Consider the following 25,917-nt stretch of genomic DNA (forward strand, 5'->3'; position numbering starts at 1 on the left):
AAAATGTCACGTGACCTCGGTGACCTTTGACCTCAAATATACATATTTGTCCATAACTCAGTAACCACAAGTGCTACACCCTTCATATATGGTATGATTGGACACCTTATGACACCACATACTGTACCTCATTAATTATGCACATATCTAATTCTGAGCAAGCCAATAGAGCTGGATGTCTGATTTTTGGTATATAGGGATATCTATAGGAGAGAAATTTTTTGACCAAATGTCATGTGACCTCGATGACCTTTTACCTAAAATATATGTTTATGTCAATAAATAAGTAACCACAAGTGCTATGTCCTTTGTATTTAGTAGGATGGGAGACCTTATGACAACACACGCTTTACCTCATTGATTATGCGCATATCTAATTCTGGGCAAGCGAATAGAGCTAGAGGTCTGATTTTTTGGCATATGGGGATTAATTAGCAATATAATTTTTTTTTCAAAATGTCATGTGACCTCGATGACCTTTGACCTTGATTATACATATATATGCATATCTCAGTAACCACAAGTTCTATACCCTCCAATTTTGATAGGATATTAGACCTTAAGATGTCACATCTTGTACCTCATTTATTGTGCGCATATGTATTTCTTGGCTGGCCAACACTGCTGGAGGTCTGATCTTTTTTCCCGATTTAGAACCATAACTTAGACATGCCTCATGTGTTTCAAATTGGGAACAACGACATAGACCTATGTGCCCATAGATCTCAACATATACACTCCAGTGATACTTCTTAATGACCACATTTCCCTGCCCCATCAAGACTAATACTCCTATTACAAGTGGGGACTATGTCATTGTCAATGACATGTTGAGTTAATGGTTGTATCACAGTATTCGATATTTCTAATTCTATATTTTTTCCATTTTATATTCTGAATAAATACATTAAACATATTTCACTGTCTCCAGTACATTACATTTAGGTATTTTCACTTCATGCACTTTATCCCTTTCACACATGTTCAAATATCTGACCAGAGAACAAACACAAAATAGTCCAGGATGGGAGCTACAGTGTCATTGACGCTATTTTTTCTACATACACTCTTCTTTCAAATGAAATATTACATTTCAGAAAATAGGATCAAGTTTTGGACTTACATTAATTTTTATCATTAATACCAAAATTGAGGTTTTTTACCCCAAATACACACCTACTTCATCCATCGAGTAAACTACTTCTACCATACTAAACTTTAGAGTCTCTGCTTTTTGAAAATATATAGTATTAGGGGGTTAAAAATCTGTGTTGGCAACATGCAGCTCCACCTTAAACCTCATTTGGATAATACTGTCATTCTTAAATATTTCCAGGAAAGAGTTGAAGAGCATGCAAGAGCTGGATGATGATGCAACGCTAACCCAGCTTGCACAGGCATGGTTCAATTTGGCAATTGTAAGTTTTTTGTTGTTGCTTTTTTTTGTACAACTTTCTGTCCCAAATCGGCTTGCAGCTTTAGACTTAATTTTCTCCTGAAATTGATCACACCATCTCTGCTATTTTTGTATTCTACCAAGTTTACATGTAGGACAACAGGATCTTGATCGAAAGAATTAAAGGGGCAGGTCATTTGTCAGCTTTATCTAAAAGCAAACTGGCCAACATGATGAAAATTCAAAGGAAAACAATGGGTTAACACTATGTAAATATGCAATGTCAACAACAACTAATGCGAGACCCAGGGGTTGAGAACTGCCACTTTAAGCGATTCATTTGTCAAATACACAGGTTGACATACGGTATTATTGTGGTATAAATGTCCATCAATGATGGACTTATACAGGGAAGCAAACTGAGATTTCTAGCATAATACTCTCAGAAGCAAAATTCTGATTCAGATAAAACATGAGTTAATGTATCCTAAAGGTATTTTGCTGTTTTCAAAAACATGTCTAGACTTTGTGATGTGTCCGTCAATTGCCCCTGATGGAATTATCAAATATCATACTGAAATCTATTGTCAAGGGCAAGTTCTGTTCTTCTTCTTACTATCTAGGCTAGCCGAGAGTACATTTCAAAATGCTATTGTCAATTTCACTATTAAAGGTGAAATCAACAGTGGTCAGGCAGCATGTATTGCGTGATCATACATGTAAGAAACCGTCTGAAATAGTTATCATCACAGATCCAATGTCACCAAGGGTGGCACCAAAGCAGATATGGACAGAGGATTTCTGATTACACGGGGGAAGGAATGTATGATCACTGGAATTGAGAGAATTTGCCTTGTTTTTGTAATGAAGTTTTACATCATTCCCCTCCCCCATGTAATGTATCATTATTGCATCCATGATTGCATCAGTGAGAATTCCCATGCCTCTTTCATGGAGATTGTAAATGAAGGGGCATCTATTTTAATCTACAGTAAAAAAAAGTTACCCGGGTAACAAGGCAACATATTTTCCATTAATACTTTCTAGTAGGTAGGATCTTGATCAAATTAACATCATCTAAAAATAATAGCATGCTAATTATGTGACTCGTTACATATATTCCACCCACTGAATGCAAAGTTTGGTGCTGTTTATGGCACAGGTTCAAACTATTTGAAAAAAAAATTTAGTGAGCTGTCCAGAAATAAAATGGAAAGGACACAAGCATGGGTAAATTTCAGATGCAGACAGCGTTGCTCTGAAGGGTTGCGAGTATGATGAATGTTTGATGAGATGCCTCACATGTGGATGTGTCATATGCATTACTTTTCCACCAGGGAACAAGGCGTATATATCTTCACTGTCTGTTGAACACCCAGACATTTGACTTGAGTGCCAGCCACCACCCAGTGAAAATCACAGATTGATAGTGCAATGCTGTCACCATATCAGAATTTATGAAGGAAATTTGACATGTTAGTGCTCAAACAGAAGTAGAACTCGATATTATGTCTTCTCAAAATTGAAATGCTGTTCCTGAATGAGCAAACAGTAACCTTAGGGCAGTAGCTGAAATGTAAGATTTTAATGGGCTGGACATGTCGTTCTGAATCAATGAGGTCGTATTTCAGATATTTGTGATGTGAAATTCAGGGTCCAGTCAATTTCAAGTCCTTGGCAAAAAAATTTACCCTATGGCAACAGGGTGAGCTTACTTAAAGCACGTCTTTTTTTTTCATTGATCATGGAAAAGGCTTGGTTTGCATCTCAATTTCAACTGCAGGCAGATTGCTGGGATTTGTACAATGAAGTTAGGACCTATTATAGCAAGTTTTTGAATCCAAGCTGACCTTGGCAAAGGACCTATTATAGCAAGTTTTTGAATCCAAGCTGACCTTGGCAAAGGAGTTATTTTAGAAGCAAATTTACTCTGACATCTATCAGAGGGTTTAGTGGACATCGCTACAAATCAGCTTTCCAGAAAAAACAGATTCTTTAGAGCATACCTAATGACATTCAGTTTGATAATCTGTACAGATTGAAGTTTTCATGTTTACATCATGTATATCTATACATTTCTGTCAATTTAGCCTACGTTCAAACTCATTATAAATATAATATTAGGCCACATTCAAAGGAAAGGGAGAAATTAAGTCCATGCAATCAGTATATATTTTGTGAAAATTATGCCCGAGAAGGTTACTTTCAAAAACAGAAAAAAATCAAAATGAAGACAGACTACCAATGCTATTGGTGGCAATTACAGCTTTGATTACGTGTATTCATATCAAATGACTAGATAATGTTAGGTCAGAAAATTTCCATTACAAGAATAATGGTACCTTTCAGTAAGGGAATTTGAGTATTGTCCACCCCTGGGGAGTATTAGACACTTTGTGCTGTGAATAATATTGACTCATTTCGCATTTGTTGGTTGGTTTATTCCTAATCTGCTTAGTCCTCACCGATAGTGAAGTACTTTGTTTTGTTTTTGTGGAGGTTTAAGGTTGTCACTGTAAATTTACTCACTTCACTTCAAGAATTGTCTCCAGGTGTAAACATCTTCCCTCATTGAATTTCACCCAACTGTAGAGGGATTTACAAACGGTTGTTTTTGATACAAAGGATTGCGAATCAATTGTTTTTAAATGTGAGCAGAATCTCTTGGTACTAAGTTGCACGTATTGTCTCTCACGATATTATTGCATTCATTTGTCCAGGAAATTGCCCCTTTCCTCACAAATGATTTGGTGTACACTGTGGATGTAATTTCACATTTTTCTGAAGGACCAAGGTGTAATCGGCTAGTTTGAGCTTCAGCTTGAAACAGCTGTCTGCGTGGTCCAAACAAGGCATTCCCAGCAGTTTTTGCATGCCGCGATATAGGGATGAAAATCTCTGAATATTTACCTGTATGATTTTGTCCAAAGCACTTAATTTCTGTGACAAGCAACTGCACTTTTTGCACAGTGATCTCACTGATTTTTTGATAATGGGTATTTCTGCCACCCATGCCCCGACCCCCTCCATAGGATTTCATTGATATCTAATTTACGTGGAATCTTGGTAACATGAATGAGGAACGCAGGTGAAGTTTACAGGGTCACTGCCTGTTACAAAACCACTATAATCTACATTATATTACCATGCCCTGCCTGTCGCATTTTGATCGGTCGAGCTGAACCACGTGACTGACCACAAATACACAGTAATGGTCTGTTTACATGCCCGTGAATATGAATAATAAGATTAACAACTCAAACTATTGTAACTTTACAGCTCAAACGTAAATCATAATCAATCACAAAATAAAATGGAGCACTTGTGGGCCAAGTTGATATACCTTTTTCTGAAAATATATCCGGATTTGCCAATTTTTTTCAGCGCGCGTGACGTGACAACTGGGGCCCGGTTGTCGGTCGCTCCGGAAATTTTCGCAAATTTTGACGGTTTTCTTCAGTTCGTTGATGATATAATGGAAATAACAGACTCGGCTCTGGCCATTAACGTTTATTTGTGGGCGCGGGCTCAACGAAAGCCAAATTAACAGGCTCGGCAAGCCTCGCCCGTTAATTTTTGGCTTTCCTCTTGCCCTTGCCCACAAATAAACGTTAATGGTCAGCGCGTCGTCCGTTATTTCTATATTTGTTAACTTTATCTGTGTTGACAAAACTGTGTACCAGCATTTTTGATAATATTATATGAAGTTTGCATGATATGCATTGTGGTAAATCATGACAAATCAAGTGTTAATTGTATTTCACTACTAGAACAGGTCAGATGCTGTTTTCTTTGTCAATTATGCAAATAGACTGTCTGAAAAGTTGTCCACAACAGTAGGGTCAAAATAACATGGCCTCTAGTATTAAACTTTTAACTGAAATTGGTGAACAGTTTTAAAGTGCTTTGGTGAAGCCATTCTTGCTACATTTTCAAGTTATTCTCTGGGCTGATGATCACTGCTTTAGCCACAGTGAATCATTGCTTTCTTCCTAGAGGGTGTTTCCAGAACTACCACTGTCAAATTTCTGGCTGTTCTGAACTGTTTCGTTGGTGTTGTGTCTTTAGTAAAGAACGTCTTCAGTTCCGTGTATGCCCTCATACAGATCATAGAGAACAGAAATGGAAATTACAAATTTTAACGCACATGCTTTATTTCTAGGAATTAGCATTAGATACTGATATAATTTTTGCACCACTGGAAGGATTTTTGTTACCACAGAAAGAGTTTATTATACAGAAAGTATCCTTCAAATGTACAATTAAAGTACCCCATGTTTACTCCAATGTGTAATCATGCTGAGCTCTCCCACGATTTCTGCCACCAACCAAGGCTCCTGAGAAAAACAAATTTAGACATCAATCAAAAGTAGTTACAAGTAATCATCCCATATTTTTCCAGATTTCTCTGAATTTCAAGACTTTACAACTACGTGAGGTACCGTCGCCACTTATGATGAAATTACTGAAGGTAAAAAAGCATTGGTGAATATTGTCCAATTGCTCAGAAATAATTCGGGAGACTCTTTCACTTTCCACATTATTAGACCCAGATCTACCAGACCTTGGCTGTGAATCGTACAGGCACCAGTGCGGAGATGAGATTTGAGTCTCGCATTCACCTCTCCACAATCCATTTCATTTGTTGCATGATAGTGTAACATTTCTCAGAGTTCATTCCTGTCTGGCATCATTCAATCATCTCAGACCTTGTGGACAGAGGTGTAGAGATTCTCTAGCTGTGACATGCTTTTCCAGGTAACTAGCGAAATGGTGTCTCCAAGGAGACGGCAGATTTGATACACATCAATAATCAATTAAACTAATCATTTTTTGTCTCTCTGTGGTAAAATATGGACCGTCAATGCCAATTAGTATGTAGGTTTTATAATTTGAGTAGTTTGAAAATTGTATTAGCCTACAATACACTCAGTACTGTATATGTGTGTGTCCCCACTTTTTCAGCTTACCTGAAAAAAGTGAGAGTTCAAGGAAGTTTTGAAATGAACATATTGCCAAGAAATATGCCGCTTTGTGTGGTCAAACTTCGTAGGTGTTATGGCTAAGATTGAACGTTACATGTTGATGTATGAACCCTTGCAAGATTACTATGACTTTCAACCTCTTAGACTTCTCAGTACTGTGGTTTGTAACATGCAGAGCAGAATAGGGAAGTACGAAGTTGTGTTGAAGGTATTGCTTTTGTGTGTGGACGTACATGCCATATGGATTGGTGGTTGAGTGCGTTTTGCTGTACAGCTTCAGGGACTTGTATTTCCACTCTGAAAGCCCTCTACAATAGTACTGATATTTTCATCTTCACTGTGATTAACTTCATGGAAATTGAGTCGGAGAAGTCCACATTTAGTTTGAGCAATCCATTTCAGTGAGAGTGTGAAATTTTCCATATTACTACAAAAGCTTGCAAATTCCCCCACAATAGAGAAAGCATCCAGTGGAGGATAGTTGACGATTATATGAGAAACAAAACATATGAAGTGTTTACCTGGGACCACCGTGTTCCAGATATCACCATGTTACTTTGTAAATTTTTATTGCTGCAGCATATTCTGTCACTTACCATGTCATAACATATGTTTTTTAAGTTTCAAAGCAGGGTAGTTTAAATGTGAAAAATACAATGCAAAATTAAAGCTGCAAGCAGCGTTGGCGGGGCCCAAGCGGTTGCCATGGTTGAAAAATCTTGCACTAATGATATTATGTGCAAAATTCGAGCTTGAAAAAGGTAGGATTTGAACATCATCTAATAGTTACTGTACATTTCACTTGGAATTTAATATTTGACGGAAAATCCAATATGGCGGCCAAATATGAAGGGTGTAGCACTTGTGGTTACTAAGTTATGGACATATACTCATATTTAAGGGCAAAGGTCATCGAGGTCACGTGACATTTTGTCAAAAAAATTGTAATGCTAAGTTATCCCTATATACCAAAAATCAGACCTCTAGCTCTATTGGCTGGCTCAGAATTAGATATGCGCATAATTAATGAGGTACAGGATGTGGTGTTATAAGGTGTCCCATCATACCAAATATGAAGGGTGTAGCACTTGTGGTTACTGAGTTATTGACATATACGTATATTCAAGGTCAAAGGTCATCGAGGTCACGTGACATTTTGTCAAAAAAATTGTATTGCTAAGTTATCCCTATATACCAAAAATCAGACCTCTAGCTCTATTGGCTGGCTCAGAATTAGATATGCGCATAATTAATGAGGTACAGGATGTGGTGTCATAAGGTCTCCCATCATAACAAATATGAAGGGTGTAGCACTTGTGGTTACTGAGTTATGGACATATACGTATATTCAAGGTCAAAGGTCATCAAGGTCCGTGATATTTTGTCAAAAAAATTGTATTGCTAAGTTATCCCTATATACCAAAAATCAGACCTCTAGCTCTATTGGCTTGCCCAGAATTAGATATGTGCATATTTAATGAGGTACCGGATGTGGTGTCATAAGGTCTCCCATCATACAAAATATGAAGGGTGTAGCACTTGTGGTTACTTAGTTATGAACATATACGTATATTTAAGGTCAAAGGTCATTGAGGTCACATGACAATTTGTCAAAAAAATTGTATTGCTAAGTTATGCCTATATACCAAAAATCAGACCTCTAGCTCTATTGGCTTGCCCAGAATTAGATATGTGCATATTTAATGAGGTACCGGATATGGCACCATAAGGTCTCCCATCCTACCAAATATGAAGGATGTAGCACTTGTGGTTCCTAAGTTATGGACGTATATGTATATTTGAGGTCAAAGGTCATCGAAGTCATGTGACATTTTGTTAAAAAAATTGGTTTTCGTAGTCATCCCTATATACCAAAAATCTGACCTCTTGCTCTATTAGATTGCCCAGAATTAGATATGACTCTTACATAGGCTAGAATAAGCCATTTGTATAGCTTAGCTGCAGAGGTATAGGGGAGGTCAAAGGTCATTGAAAAATCAGAAAATAATACTTTAAAAATTTCTTCTCAAAAACTGCCTGGTAATTTCCTTGAAATTTATTATATAGCATCTAGTAGTATGGCCTATAAAGTTTGCGAAAAGATTTTGGTGTTAGTTCTGGAGAAGAAGATTTTTGAAGATTAAATTGGTATTTTTCGAAAATCCAATATGGCGACCAGATCACGTGACCGATCCAAATGTCTTTTGCAAACTTAAAAGAGATCACTCTAAGGATGACATGAGTAAAATTTCAGTTAAATCGGTGTGTTTGTTCTGGAGAAGAAGATTTTTAATGATTAAATTGCGATTTTCGTAAAATCCAAGATGGCGGCCAAATCATGTGACCAATCCAAATGTCTTTCGCAAACTTGAAACAGATCACTCTAAGGATGACATGAGTAAAATTTCAGTTAAATCGGTGTGTTTGTTCTGGAGAAGAAGATTTTTAATGATTAAATTGCGATTTTCATAAAATCCAAGATGGCGGCCAAATCACGTGACCGATCTAAACGTCTTTCGCAAACTTGAAAGAGATCACTCTAAGGATGACATGAGTAAAATTTCAGTTAAATCGGCGAGTTGGTTCTGGAGAAGAAGATTTTCAATGATTAAATTGCGATTTTGTAAAATCCAAGATGGCGGCCAAATCACGTGACCGATCCAAACGTCTTTCGCAAACTTGAAAGAGATCACTCTAAGGATGACATAGATAAAATTTCAGTTAAATCGGTGTGTTGGTTCTGGAGAAGAAGATTTTTAATGATTAAATTGCGATTTTCGTAAAATCCAAGATGGCGGCCAAATCACGTGACCGATCCAAACGTCTTTCGCAAACTTGAAAGAGATCACTCTAAGGATGACATGAGTAAAATTTCAGTTAAATCGGTGTGTTGGTTCTGGAGAAGAAGATTTTTAATGATTAAATTGCGATTTTCGTAAAATCCAAGATGGCGGCCAAATCACGTGACCGATCCAAACGTCTTTCGCAAACTTGAAAGAGATCACTCTAAGGATGACATGAGTAAAATTTCAGTTAAATCGGTGTTTTGGTTCTGGAGAAGAAGATTTTTAATGATTAAATTGCGATTTTCGTAAAATCCAAGATGGCGGCCAAATCACGTGACCGATCCAAACGTCTTTCGCAAACTTGAAAGAGATCACTCTAAGGATGACATTAGTAAATTTTCAGTAAAATCGGTGTGTTGGTTCTGGAAAAAAGATTTTAAAATCAAATTGGTATTTTACGAAAATCCAATATGGCCGCCAGGTCGCGCGACTTTTCGAAATTTCTATACCCAGGTGCACGAGATCTCATAGGTACCTATTAGCCCTGCAAGTTTCAGAAGTTTGCGGTAAGCGGTGTTTGAGTTCTAGGTCGACAAAAAAAGAGCGGAAGAAGAAGAAGAGTAGAAGAGAAGAAAGAAGAAAGTTGAACTCTATAAAACCAATAGGGGCCCAGCCGGTCGGCTTGGGCCCCTAATAAGTCTCATTGCCATTTTCGATGGGCTGACTTTCGTAATTGTAAATTAATTTACTCCAGTCCTCTATTTATAAAGGAATTTAGCCCTGCATCCATTAATATCTTTAGTGCTATATAAACAAAAAATTCACACTACTGTTAAAAACAAGGCCAACCCCAAATTTACAAATAAGACCCTTCCAACATTAACAGATATTTCATCCTCTAATATTAAGGTAGTTACAAGTAGTGCCTCGAAAGTGAAAGACTTAAACTTGCTCAAACATTCCTCAAGCAAATTTTCAACCTTTCTCTTTTAAAATCAAGAATAAAAGTCGGTTGTCACCATGCAAATTTTTGTACTAGAGGAACAAATAACTCAATGTTAAGCAATTTTTAAAAATCTAAATAGCTGACTTCCCTGTGTTATCTCTATGGAGAAAAATAAAATTCCCGAGTTACAAAAAAATAAGCTGGTGAAAACTTTATTTACTCAACAAGCTTCAAAATGAACCACACCCCCCCCCCCCCCCCCCCCCCCCCCCCCCCCACAAGTAATAGGCAAAAGAATATCGCAAAAGTTTGAAAATCTGTCCCCAACCGCATTCCGGTCATTTGTTGAAACATTCACCCCTCTATTCCTGCATTTAAGTTCCCTCATATTTAGAAATAATTCTCCAAAAGCTTATTTGTTTGCAAAGCAAAGTTTACTTATTATTTTCTCAAGTGTGCCTTCTCCATTTGCATGTGTTGTATCTGTCATTTTTCCGAAGCAAAATGAAAGTCCTCCATGTTTTATCAAAAGAGAAAACAAATATTTGTTAAATTTGTCGCAATCATAAAACATGATTGATGTTCTTGCTGTTATTTTTAATGCAGTTTTATGGAAAAAAGCAATAATAGCAATATTTTCACGGTCTAAAATGTATGAAGTTTGTGTCAGACGAGGATACATTTATGCTTCTGTCAGAAATAATTCTGTCAGAAGTACTACTCTGTCCTGCGGACACCGAATTGGGAGAGAAAATCAGAGAGTTCAACAGCCTACTGCACACCCTAGCAGAGAACAACAAATACATAATTATAGTTCAACATGGTGAACTGTCCAATTCTAGAAGACTATATACTGAAGATGGGATACACATCAACCGATACGGCACTGCCAAACTGGTGGGTGATATCAAGCAGTCAATACGTAAGCAGAATGAACCACAGCAAAGGGACTCGGAATCAACCACCATTGTACCACCCAGACCACCATATAGGAATTCCCGGTTCAACAATTACAGAGAGGGGACCAGCTGGAAACAAGGAGAACAGACGTGGAATGCAGGACATAACTCAAGTTATATAGACAGTAACCAGTATCAGCACACTGGCGCGGCAGAGCCCACTATCAACAACGAAGATCCCGGTACGCCCTTAGAGACTTTAGAGAACGACCGATATCCAATGAGTATACCAATAATTTAGCTGATTCAGCTAATTTATTTACTAAGTTAATTGATTTTGTAAAGTATATGAATTATTGAAACCACTGCAAAAATATATACATATATAAACTTGATAAATTCATAATAATTGAATCATAGAAATAGAGGGTCTGGCTCTGCCAACCGCTTCAGCAAACTTTTTTTTTCCCCTGAACTCATAACCTTCACTCATATGAACAATTGGAATTCACTTCTGGTATAATTTACCTCAAAATTTAAACAAAAGTTTTGACTAAAACTTTAATCTACATAAAGCGGCAATAGAACTTTGATCGAAGTCACAATATAACGATTTTTGCTGCATTGACTCTCGCAATTATAGTGAGCGTACTTTGAATCACTTTTTTTTTTTTACTTACCTGCTTGTTAGGTTTCTAATTCAAAGGAAAAGTAATCCAATTTATGTCGTTGTTAGTATCTTTTTTCCCTTTTTTTCACTTTTTTGACTTTTTTCTAATTTGATCTATCAGTGCAATCTAACTCATGAAAAACAGGACAAATAATAGATCCCATAATGATTTAAAGCAACAAACCTCATTCAAATTTGGTAGTTTGAATGTAAATGGCCTATATAACAAATTGTATGAAGATGAGTTTATTGACTATATGCTCTCCCATGATGTTGTTTGTATTCAAGAAACATGGTTAAATGATAATTTTAAGGATATAATATTACCAAGTAAACTGGATCAGTTTGAAATCATAAGAAAAGACCGAACCAAAAGGAATAAGTGCAACCGTTAGAGAGGTGGTGTTGCGATAGTTTACAATGACAAACTAAAGCCTTTTATTTCAACAGAAAAATCTAAATCTAACAATTTTCTGTGGTGTAAAATAGACAAGAAAATCATAAATAAGCCAAACCCAAAGGATCTTTACATTGGATGTATATATATCCCCCCGGATAATTCCGTAATACACAAAAATAATATAGATCCATTCGACCAACTTGAACAGGATATTTTATTTTTCTCCTCGAAAGGAGATATAATACTACTTGGTGACTTTAATGCCAGAATTGGTCAGCTTGATGACATAATTGACGACACAAACAACCAGTATATCCCTATCCCACCTAACTATACAAATGACAATTTTAATACAAGAAATAATTATGATATTTTATCAAAATGTAGTGTAAACAAATTTGGTAAAAAACTGATAGAGGTATGCTTAAATTGTAATTTACTTATTCTAAATGGGCGTACCATAGGAGACGCTATGGGAAAGTATACCTACTACTCTCACAATGGAAGCAGTACAATTGACTTCGGAATCATATCAAAATCACTTAATGAAGCAGTACAGTATTTCAAAGTTAATAACCTAACACATATGTCAGACCATTGTTCTATTTCCCTTGCTATTTCAGCCATGATAATAGAAAATAAAGCACCTGAGCCCCAACATGTTCTTAGTCCCCTCCCAACTAAATATCTTTGGAATGAAGAAACCAAAAGAGATTATGTTTCATGTTTACAGGCAGAAATAAATAAAATAAACAAGTTTGTCGAAAATAAGTATACTGATGCAAATGAAGCAGCAGCAGAGTTTGATGCAATGCTGAACAGTATAGCAGAAAAATGCGTAAAAACAACCTCGTCTGCACCTAGAAAACGGAAAAAACAAAAGGTTTATAAAAAATGGTTCGACAAAGATTGTCTCCAACTCCGGAAAGAACTCCAAAACGTTACTAAAATACTTCAAAAATTCCCTCTTGACCCTATAATACGAGGAAAATTCTTTACTTTGAAAAAACAGTATAACAAAACCATTAGACAGAAAAAGAAAGAACTTAAATTGGCCCAGATAAAACAATTGGAATTCTCAAAAGATGAGCCTGCACAATTTTGGAAAATACTTAAAGAAATGAATGACATCCCACCTTCCAGCCCAACTTCTTATACAATATACCTAATGAATGGCTCTTCTATTTTAAAAACCTTCTTAATAATAAATACCAACGAGAGATATTGACAATAGTAGAGATACTTTAGATACTAGGGACCAATCCCCAAGCCATCTGAAAATAACTTTATAAATGAAAAAAAAGAGAAGCGAAATCAGAAAAGCTGTCAGTCATCTTACAAATAACAATGCCTATGCAGAAGACAAACTATGTGGAAGTTACCATTTAACGAAAGCTATAAAGAATATTTAATATTGCTTTTGAATCTAGCAAAATACCACAGAAATGGAATACTGGGCTCATGGTACCAATTGTTAAATCTTGGTCTAAAACAGACACTTCAAATTTTCTGAGGCATTGCATTATCTAGCTGCCTTGGTAAATTGTTCACCATTGTGTTGAATGCTAGGCTAGTATCTTTTTTAAACATGAATAATCTAATGACTAACAAACAATTCGGTTTCAGGAAAGACTGTCGAACAACAGACAACTTGTTTATACTGAAAACAATTATCAACATACATTTACATAGTAACACACCAAGGATGGTAAAGGTCCAAAATCAAATAAATTGTATGCCTGTTTCATTGATTTAAGGAAAGCCTTTGACAGTGTTTGGCATGAGGGTCTTTATCAAAAGTTAAACAATAATAATATTGGCGGTCATATGTTTAATATCATAACAAATATGTACAATAATTTAAATTACAGGATAAAAACGAGTGAGGGATTAACAGAAACCTTTCAGTCCACAACAGGAGTAAAACAAGGATGTAACTTAAGCCCAACCCTTTTAATATTTTCATAGATGATCTTCCAAATATTTTTGACAATGACAGCTCTGACTCTCCTACATTGCTTGATACAGTAGTTAGCTGTCTACTTTATGCGGATGATGTAGTAATTCTATCAAAATCAAAGACAGGCCTTCAAAATTGTTTAGACAAATTATCAACATATACCCAAAAGTGGAAATTACATGTCAATACAGACAAGTCCAAAGTAATAATTTTTAATAAGACAAATCGGCTTCTATGTAGCAACATATTTTTTTTTTGAGGGAAGGGAACTAAATGTTGTGAATCAGTTTAATTACCTGGGAGTCACGATAACACCAAATGGTAAATTTAAAACAGGCATTAATATATTAAAGAAAAAAGGTATGAAGGCTCTCTTTGCTCTTAAGGGAAAAATAGGCCCGGGTATCAACTTAAGCATTCCCCTACAACTCAGTTTATTCGACAAATTGATCAGACCGATTCTTACATATGGTAGTGATATATGGGCTGATGAAAGTAAATACAATATGTCTATTGAAGATGTGCACATAAGTTTTTGCCGGTTTATTTTAAAAATTCCAAGGCATACCCCTAAGATGGCAATATACAGTGAACTAGGGAGATACCCAATTGAAACTTTTGTACAAACTCAACTGATCAAATATTATAATAGAGTGCTAAATAGCCAAAATCCATTGATAAAAGAAGCCGTCATAGTGAATAAAAATAACAAAAGCAACTGGTACACTAAAATTGAGTCACTCTTAACTAAAATGGAAGAATCACAAATATTAAATTCCCACGACATCTGTACAGATAGTAAATTATCAATTATTAAAAACAAGTTGTGTAATATCTTTAAGTCCAATGGAAAGAAGATATATTTTGTGACACCAAAAATAAAAAGGAAATGGAAACAAGTTAAGAATATATAGAATATTCAAGAAGGATATAGCACTTGAAAAATACCTTATAGAAATAAAAAACCCACAACTGAGAGACACATTAACAAAATTCAGCCTCAGTAACCATAAACTCCACATAGAAACTGGAAGACAATCTAAAACTCCTATCAACGAAAGAATTTGCAAAAGATGTACACATAATAATATTGAAGATGAGACTCATTTCCTATTTATTTGTGAATACTATAAATCAGAACGAGATACATTATACAATACTATTCAATCAGTACACCCACATTCCGATCATTATCACATAACAATCAACTAGAATTCATGATGAATAACAAGAAATTATACATTCCCATAGCAATGTACATTAACAAGTGTCTACTTCTGAGAGATCAATAACAAACAAGTACGATGAAAAACAAATATTCTTTCCAGTTTGTGTTCCATTTATGTATGTACCTTTATCTACTTATTTATTTATTTCTGATTTTGACTTTTTTTGGCAACTTATTGTATTGCTTCTTTGAAGTCTCTATGTATGATGATGTTTACCCTTTCCTTAGGGTAAAGTGTGTCAATAAAGCAGTGAATATGCATCTATTCAGAAATAAAAAGTATTTGCCTCAGAGGTTTACCAATTTAACTCTATTCATAAACTGATGTATTTAGATCATATGAAGGCTATCAAAATTTTGCAGTCATACGCATTAAGAGTCTACCCAGAAGCTGTAATTTTGAAAACTGCCTACTGCAAATTATTCACCAAATCTTCCATAATAAACACAGTCAGCATCATTTCAAGTATCTGTGATAATTTGATGATGGCAGTCGTCTCAGTTCATTTCTGTGGATTCCCATTTCATCAAAGGCAACGACACTTCTCATTCATGTACACAGCTAGGAGCCATAATTTTGAAAATTGCTTGCCGCAAGATATTCACCAAGTTTACAGTGAAGGCAGTGAGCCATTCAGTTTACCATAGACATCTGCTGGAAAGGATCTTGTGGTGCGTTTGTACACATTCATATTCATATATTAATTGATCTTATTTGCAAGCACAAATAGGGTACATTAAATATGTAGAGCTGGATGGTAGAATTTGTGGGAATAAAAAGTTGAAAATGTTTGCCACCACCAACAGACTGGGTGTCTGATCTCAAATATGGCATGTTGGATCAGTGCAGTTTGTGCGCCACAGACATTTGCGTCATATGTATTGTAGGTGAAAGGCACATAAGCAGCGTAAATGGCACATGTACACATTGAATCTTTAAAAATACAACGTAATGCAACCGACCAAAAGGGCGAGAAAGGGATTCACTCCATTTTACCAAAAAATTCTCCATTTTTCACCTAAAATGGCAAGATTTTGAAAATAGAGGAAAGTTTAAAATGAACAAAATTCTGTTCAATTTCTTGCTTATTCTGCCACAAGCAAATCTTGTTGAGGCATAGTTAATGACAATATCATTCAATTTGTAGATTACAATGATTATCTGAGGAAATTGGAGGTACTTTGAGGTTGGACAAATTTCACTGAGTTGCAGCTCATGGGCCTTTACATGCAGGCTACTTGCATTGTATATAAAATCCTTGACTTCCATGGCGGCGTTTAGAATGAAACAGTTCACAAAAAAGTCATACACAGTGCTTTACCAATTCAAGGTAAGTCCAGAGCTGTAAGCTGTGTTCCTTGTGAGTAGAAATTGACACATGCTACTGATTGAAAAATTCTCACTCTGACGGAAGAAAATGTAACGTTTATGTATGTTATGGCATACAACTGAAGAAATTCCACTTTTGACTCAAAGAGTTTGGAAATGTTGTAAATTATACGCTGTGTAAGATATGCACTGTACAGTGAATTCTACAGTGCAGTTTGTGCACCACAGAAATTACAGTAATATGTGTACCGGTAATAGATTCTTTTGAACATGTGAATGCTAGCTACATGTATGTGGGAGACCTTCCCAACCTTGATTTAAAAATAATGTTGTTTGTGAAATAACTGATGTACAACCTTGAGTAATAGCTTCAATTAGTGAAGTGGGCATGTTTGACGTGACAGTTTCTTATGGACTGCTTAAAGAAAGGGTGTGACTTCTATTACTGAACGACTGGAAAACCCGGAAGTTACCAAAAAACCTGATGACAATGTTGGATACAGCTTCTATTAGGTATTTAACAATAGCATATGGCACAACTCGGTACAGTTGGAATAAAAAGTTATGATAATTTGTGTGTTCAGGTTTTGTGATACTTTTCTCTATAATTAAAGTAGAAATGAAAAAACGCCACGAAAGTGAAAGACTTAAACTCTTGCTCAAACTTCCCTCAAGGAATATTTTACCCATTCTCTTTCAAAATCAAGAATAGAAATTGGGGTCACCTTGCAAATTTTGGTACTAGAGAAACAAATAACCAAGATTTACTGATATTTAAAATTCAAAATGGTCACCATCCCTGTGTTAACTCTATAGAGAAAAATAATATTTTCAAATTTCCAAAAACTAAGCTGGTGAAAAGTTTTATTGCACCAGGAGCCTTAAAATGAACCCCCACAAGTGGTATATCGGAAAAGAATTGTAAAAGTTTGAGATAGTATCTGTCGCCGAGGCATGTTCTAGGAGCAGTTAATTTCAATATTCTCACTTGCTGCAGAGATCCCCCCGATGAAAGAGGTATGGTTTTATGTTAATAAACCATGTTAATTAAACAGTAATATACTAGACTATGGGTGTACAATAGGGGATTACTGATAAGGCAGATCATTTGAACACACTGGGAGAAATTTTTTAATATATTCTTGTGTAAACAATGGTGAATCGTTGGGTATTAAAACATTATCTCTTACACATTAGGGGGATTTGGAGCATTCAATTATAACCTTCTGTCTAAATATATGGAATGGCCAACAAGGGATTTGTCTTTACAGTTAAAATTGCAATCACTGCTGAACACGATCATTCCGTAGTAAATCCCCTCCATCCCACCGTCTGCCAATCAGTCTGAGCGAACACCGAGTGGAAGTATAGTTTCATTATATACATGTACTACAGGGTGATGATAGTCATATTTATACCCAATTTAGTGGCTAAAATGAATGAATGAATCATAGACCGCATTTTCGCCCACTATTTGGCAACCTAGGCAGTGCTGGCAGCATCTCACAATCTGCCGCAAGTTGGTAGACTATGCCAAGGTGACCGAGCCGGGATGCTGGCCATAGAATTGAAAACAAGTATCTTGGCCACAGGGTAGCATCATTGAGGTGATATGTACATTAGTGAGGTGAACTTTGACTGCATACAACATAGGAGAGCAAACAATACAAATTTTATGTGACTAAAAGCAGAATTAAACATTTTGTCACCCACGTATACTGAAACTTTGAATTTTGGAGTAGTGGATGACCAATCAAAACTTTTGTAATTTGTTTTCACATCGATGTGACACAAGAAACCTCGTGTAACCGGATACCACGCGATCAAGAACAGCATATATTCTCTGAAGACGTTTGTCTGTTCTTTTTTGGCCTTCTATGCTGGTGGTGAAAATTCAGAGCTACTCTCTGGCCTCTCGACACTGTGATAAAGTAATATTTATCACAAATCATCAGACTGTGATCGACAAGAAACAAAATGACTAATGTACAATTTCAACGATGTACTGATTGTCCGTGGTCTGAAATAAACAAAAACAGACACATATCTACCACTGGCTTTTGGTGAAACGAAATACAGCACTAAAAGAAAAGTCAACATTAACATATTCCCAAAGGATTTTCTCATGCAGTACGGATTGCTGAATTGATGATACAATCACTGCCCGACATTGATCCGTCGACATCAGCATGGGTATATATACATGTATAGCTGTAGCGTACTTCTTCTGAAATGGTGTACGTCATTTTCATCATGTGTTTGGACTGAAAAAAAAACATGTGCCTATGGAAAGAAGGGTCACTTGGTCGGAACTTTTATGGCTTATACATTCATGCGCTGTATTTACTTTGACCACTAGGATGCTAGGGTAAACATCAATTGGACCCTATGATAAATTTTAAAAAATGATAAGCACTTTCATGACATTTACAAGTAGTGGTCAAATGATCGTTCAGGGAACAGGCTTTTGAAACATGAGTTCTCTGACAAAAAAGAGGATAGTTTTCAGTTTATTTTCAACTCAAGTTTAGTCACTTTATATTCACAGATATCATACACAAGATTCAATGACAATGAACGCCTAAAACACGGCAAAATTATGGGATACTGGGACCAAACACGACACGTCCGATCAGTGACATGACTTTTTTACATTTGCATAGACTTACAATAATCCGGCTTTTATAGGGGAGGTTCCTGTTTAAGCCTCTACCTCGAGTGACGTATGCACAATTATAAAATTCTTAATATCAGAAGTTCAGCGCTCTATTTCCTTTGTTGTTTATGTGATGATGAAGATTATCTAACATGCGCAAAACAGCTTTTTCGATGTATTGAACTCGCCTCCAGGTTGATCTTAATGCTGCGTGGGTATCTCCCAACTTGTATCAAGCCAGCATTTTGTGGGATTTATATGCCAGGAAAATCCCACCGGACCCAGTGTTTCTGTAGATCAGGAAAAATAACAGCGTGCAGAAGAAAGAAAAGAAAGTGACATTTGAATAGCTAAACTGTTTTCCGTAAAGTGGCAATGAACTGAAGATTAATCTTTCTGACTTGTTTACCAAGAAAAAGTAGTTTGTCAAATCTACCGTAACTTTTCCTTGGCGTTTTGGGTAACATGATCATGCTGCACTATCAACTCATTCTGCCAGTATATATTTAATCCCCCTGAAAGCTTTTGCTCTTACAATGATTACTTTCTCTAACATACTTTACATATAAATGTGCGAGTTTTGCCTATTTTTTGCCACTTATGTTTTTGCCAGTCTCATCGAAGTGTAACAATAGACACCACTTTACAATCAAAAGCAGTCATAGACCTTACAGTTGCACAGCTTTTTCAAAGTGAGTGTCAAGAGTTCTGTGCGATACCCTTTGCTGCACTTCTCACAAAATTCTCATAATATACAGGAAAACAAAAGCTTCAAAGTTTAAACTCTGATTTTCAGGTAGCTATGTGACCTCACAAAATATGAAAAACCACATTTTGTGGTTGCTACCGGTGTCACACAGAAAAGGAATGATGCTGAATTTCACGGTCATTCACGGTCATGCTGAAAAACAACATTACAAAAGGCAAAGATGTAAAAACAATGTCATAATAAAATTTTGATTCCTGTGTGGGAGACTTCATGGTGTAGTAATTACATTTAATATTTGTCTTCATCACATTATAAGATCAAAATATCATAAACCAGGTTGTCTGTTCAAATAATTGTGAAACATTTCCCTCATTGAAAAGAAAAGTCCTTTGCCTGTACAGTGTACTGTGTGTCTGTTTGACAAGAATTGGGTTAAGATGCAAATCTTAATTACTTCACTTCACAGGGCGGTGAGAAACTTCAAGATGCTTACTACATATTTCAAGAATTAGCTGATAAAAATTCGTCTACACCATTGCTGCTGAACGGAATGGCGGCAGCCTACATTGCTCAAGGAAAATTTGATGAAGCTGAGGGTACTCTGCAAGAAGCTATAGAAAAAGTAAGTTTTCATGCAAAGTTCTTCCTTACATTCTTACATTAAGTGATAAATGCAAAATTTCTGCAGTTAGAGAGACATGTGACCTCTGGAGGCTCATTCAAATATGTGGAATGTGATTTGCATATGTAAATCAATATTACTTAAATACAGATTTGCATGTATATAAACAGCCCATTGTCAAATACCATACCTGAAGAATATTAAATTCATGAGGAAGAAATGAAAAAATTCAATACAGAGGCAAACAAACACAGACACCAATATTACATGTAGAAATTATCACAACATATTCCAAAACAGAAAATTGTCGCATATAACAAAAGTAGATGGCCAGACAGTATTAGACACAAATGATCTAGAATGTTTGTCCATGAATAAATAGTAATGACAAAAAGACTATGCTTCTGATGACACACAACACAAGAATTCAATTAAGAACTGAAGTCATCTGTATCATCTCTAATCTTTGAAATTGGATAGAGAGTGGTTCATGTGCCAGGAGGGGCATATTAATAGCTATCAATGCTAGCCGGCATACATGTATGTGTGCTGCATTGTTATTGTTGACAAGTGAATTCTTGAAATATACATGTAAGCAACAGCAATACATGATACACGTATAAACTCTGTGTTGATGAACTAAATAACAGGAACATGCATCTGGAAGAAGAGAAAGAAACTCTAGTTGACATTAAATAAATGAAAATAGTGAAAATCGTCAAAAGTCACGGCTGCTGGCCCTTGAATATTGCAAAAAGTGTGAATGCTTTACAGTATCTTCATTAAAGCCGTTCGTCTAGCTGGTAAAGTCAAGCAGAACATTTGAATTCAATACAGAATTCTACACATAAACAAGCGGTCAAAGCATGGGATTACCACTGTCAAAAGGAAAAAACCACCATCGCATTTCTTGAACTACTAATGAAAATTTATAGACCTAGGAGCTTAACTTGTAGCCTGCAAGAGGATGGGGAAACTGTAGCAATAAATTAATTTGGGCTTCAGTGCGTGCAAAAACAGAAATATCAAAAAAACTATGCTCTGGAGACCAGAACAGCCAGTCTGAGAAACAAAAATAGGATCAAAATGGTCTAACGCAAATAATTATGCATTTACTTGTAATCAAAAGGGATGAAAATTGTTATTTCACAATGTCAGTATAAAACAGTCAACAGATAGTACACATAATGCTTTCATATGTACCTGGGCTTTCCTGCCATACAGATAGATCTGTAGGTTAAAAAAAATGACACTGTTTGTACACCATTCAGTTGTAATCTCATTTCTCAATGGTATAGCAGAGATAAAACCCTTCTCTCTATGTAAAAATAACTGGCAAAGTATCAAGGGATGCATATTTTGAAAAATCCATTCATATAGTATGTGATTACGTCTAATTCATGTTTACATCCATTGAGAATTTTGCATGCATTTCGTGAAAAACTACACTATATGCAATATAATTCATACAAATTGTGTAGAACCGGGTCTTTGTTGTGTGTTGATCTCTGTGGGAAAAAAAGAAAACAGCATTTTAATGTACATGTTAACGTTCAATACATGCTTTTATGTTGGTGTGTTTTGAAGTGTAAAATTACTGTGTTCTGCAAAGGGTAACACACTGCAAGCAATGTAAAGGGTCTAGTATTCAGATAGGAAAACCTTGGGAATACAGAGGTTGATAAAATAGAAATTTCTAAAGAAAAATTGTTAAATAATGGATATATGTGTGACAATCAGGCCTGGGGGATAGATCAGTATTTTCTGCAGAAAGCGCGGTTGCATGAATCCCCAACTACATGTATTTAATTTAGATTCTCGTAAAATAACCTAAACATGTCACCTTCTACAAGTAAACGTCTTGAGGTGTTGATATAAATGGAATATTGATAGAGGCATTCCGTGCCATTATATTACTGTCAATGATGTAACATTGCATAGTTGATTAAACCCACTCTCTGCCCTGCTAGCTTCCTATCTACTGAAGCTGAGAGGACTATCATCTAAACTTTGATCCCAGATTACAAAACTGTGTTTGAACTCATATGAACGAAGTGTGAATAATTAGAGTAAGCTTCTAATGTATTTAACACTGGCAGCATGAATAAGAGCAAGAAATAGGAGACTGTCTTTAATGTTATATTTGTTAATTTGCTATACCTTGAAAAACCTTAATTTGCACAACTTAAATTTGCAGGACCAAATCACCCCTCCAAAAACAATTTCTAACCAGAGGGGGAATATTCCCTCGTGTGAGGGAAACTAGGAGAAAACACTGATATATGCTGTAACTTTACTTAATGTTTTCACTGTTTTTATTCAATTTTCTTCTTCTCTTGAAATACAAAGTATGTATGAAATACTAAGTCCATGTATCAGCGTTACCAACATAATTCCATAGAATCTGCAATGTTATAGTTGACAAATAAATTCCAGTGTAAAGTACACTATAATTTCTTCGTCAACTATAACATAGTACATGTATACTCATTGTGTGTCAACAAGTCAAACACCATGCATTTTGACCTGATTTTAGGAGTAGAACAAGAATCTTTACGGCCCTGATACGGGTTTTGCGGACTGAGGGTGTACGGCAGAAGGGCCCGAGCGTGCGAGGGCCCGTACGCTGTACGACCGAGGTCCGCAAAACCCGTATCTGGGCCATAAAGGTTTTATCATATACCTTATTGAACGGTTGTGATATGTTTCAGTATTTATCAATACAATTTTGATAAAGTTATGGGCATAAATTAAAAAAAACATGAGCCACGCAACTTTGCGGATTAATATGTACGATGTTGTCATTTGTTCTGTTGTTGAACGCGTCACGAGCTTGTTCTATGCGAACGCCAATGTCACTACAGAATGAGCATAGATGAGTAGTTGATCCTGCTCGTTAAAATACACTTTCTCAGCAAAACATTGAGAGCAGACTATCAAGCACTTGTTTTAAACCAATTTTGATCGGAATAAGATTCGAGCTGTCTACAATTTGCTTCAAAACTACGAGCGAAGCGCATAGAAACAAGTTCGAATCTCGCGCTGACGTGCTTTCGAATGGAATGTACGTGGCTGGCAACGCGCGTAGCAACGACAACGAAAAAGTTCGAAAAAGCGCGCACACTACCTTATTCGGGCAAAGTGTGCCTGGGCGTGATACGGCAACTTATTACACACCTGTAAGAGCGCCTTTTCCAATAGCTTTACACAGGCACGTGAATGTAGGTATATGATAAGAATGTTTATTTTACAAAGAGAGCAAAAATAATGGTTAATGTATCAAAAGGTACAGCTAATGGAGCTTTGGATGATTTTGACTCAGTAACTTACTGTGTTGTTCGTGGTCAACTGTGATATGTCCAAGTCAGACTTGGTTTTTTCTAAACATTACCTATTTCCCATTCTGTGAATAAGGCATGTTTCTTCTGTGTGCCTCCACATGAAAGAGACTTTACATCCGAACAAAAAAGAGAGACAGCGGCAAATGGTGGTTGAACACCAAAGGTGACCAGGTAGATAGACAGAAAAAGAAACAGAGAGAGAGAGAGAGAAAGAGAATGAATGAATGGGAATCACCATACTTGACCAGTGCAGTTGACACAATCTGTCGACACTTTTGATAAAGAAGCACCGCTCTACACATTACTGAAAGCGAGCGAGAGAGAGAGAGAGAGAGAGAGAGAGAGAGAGAGAGAGAGAGAGAGAGAGAGAGAATGAATGAATGAATGAATGAATGAATAGAAATCACCATGTTTGACCAGTGCTCTAAGTGTACATGTAGATTGAACGTCTACTTAATACACTTGACACAATCTGTGGATATGTTGGATTTCTGTAGAAGCACAGCTGTACACATTACCACTAATGAAGCATCTTAAGCCATCCTTTCATATGGCAAATATATATTTCCCATCGAAGTCTACTTGACCCTGTTTTTGTGTGACTGTTTGTCTGATTGATGCATGGGCCTGAACAAACGGGGACAATCAGTCTGAACCAGCGCATTCAACACCAGGCTTCATTCAGTTCTTGTAATTGCGGAAACAGCGTTAATCCTCCAACATTCTCAGCCAGTGTTTCCTTGCGGCTGGTACAATGCACCATCAGTGAGAGAAAGTGCACTTGACATTGAATATTCTACTTTAACCTTTATGATTTGTGTCAGCAAGTGAATATTCTACTTTAACCTTTATGATTTGTGTCAGCAAGCACCGTTCATATACTGTTAATATGTTGGCTACTCGTGTTTACAAAGCAATGTACCGCCCTTTAACTTTCAATTTCAAACAAAGTGTACGCAATATGCCACCACCAATATTTGTCAAAGTCTAAACCACACATAGTCTTGAATTATGCCATTTCATGTTTCACTTTTCATGTGAGGTATTCATTTCTTGATTGTGCTCCAGCATCCGGAATTGACTCACATTTCTTACCTTGTATGAATGATTTAAGTAAGACTCTCCTGATAAAAGATGGAGAAAAATCTTATGAAGTCAAAAGCTCATGGATCATATTGATGATGTCAACAGTAGCTTTTTGACATTGTGTGTATTGCACCATTTATTACTTCAAAACAGTATTTTACTTTATAACTGTTCAAATCATAGTGCGATTTACCTCAAAACAAAGGATACATTTAATTTTTCTTTATAGTCTCTCTGTGAAATTCTTCAAAAATTCCCTTCGTTGTATTTTATGTGGCATGGAATGACATAAATCTGAGTTCTTACGAGTGATTAAATTAAATTGGTATGAAGGTGTCGACAAATTCTACGAAATTCTGATTTTATGCCACTCAAGTGATTTTACAATTAGATAATCACAGTGTGATCAACATTGTGTGGTACAGCTGAACATTGTACTGTTAGGAAGTCAAAAGGTATTGACAAATACTGGTATAAATAAGACTTGATACACATCTAGACTTGGTTCAAGTCTGTGATTTGTGAATGTTTGAGTGGAGTGAACGCAATGATTTGTATTCTGCTTTCATGTGAAACGCGCGCGTGAGTGAACGCGATGAGTGGAGTGAACGCTACACAGCGGAGTTTCACCCGGAATCACAGACTTGGCTTTCTTGCAGGATCTGCGTTGCTATAAATTATTCATGAGATGACGTTTTCTTTACTCATATGTTATTCATAAGATGACATCACTAAATTTTACACATTGGGAGGAGTTACCAATTGACCCAAACGAGACGTGCATAAAACTCACATGGCGTTGTTGACAAAATGTCGAGTGCGATCACTCCCACAAAAGTCAGCACGACCTCTGTTGTATCACCGAAAACGCGTGAAAATATCTGTGTTGTTTGTGGGGCCCAT

The 25,917-nt window shown here is 36.2% G+C and overlaps 1 protein-coding gene across 2 annotated transcripts in view; it reads left to right on the plus strand.

The window, feature by feature from the left end:
• Nucleotides 1–25,917, plus strand: part of LOC139121460 (coatomer subunit epsilon-like) — a 57,748-nt gene that overhangs the window by 11,953 nt on the left and 19,878 nt on the right. For both annotated transcript variants that reach the window (XM_070686356.1, XM_070686355.1), the window contains 2 exons: nucleotides 1,337–1,418; nucleotides 20,432–20,587. In XM_070686356.1, the coding sequence (XP_070542457.1) occupies nucleotides 1,337–1,418; nucleotides 20,432–20,587 (238 nt within the window). The remainder of the gene's footprint in view (nucleotides 1–1,336; nucleotides 1,419–20,431; nucleotides 20,588–25,917) is intronic.

This window comes from Ptychodera flava, chromosome 21 (genome assembly GCF_041260155.1).
Source record: "Ptychodera flava strain L36383 chromosome 21, AS_Pfla_20210202, whole genome shotgun sequence".
Taxonomy (NCBI): domain Eukaryota; kingdom Metazoa; phylum Hemichordata; class Enteropneusta; family Ptychoderidae; genus Ptychodera; species Ptychodera flava.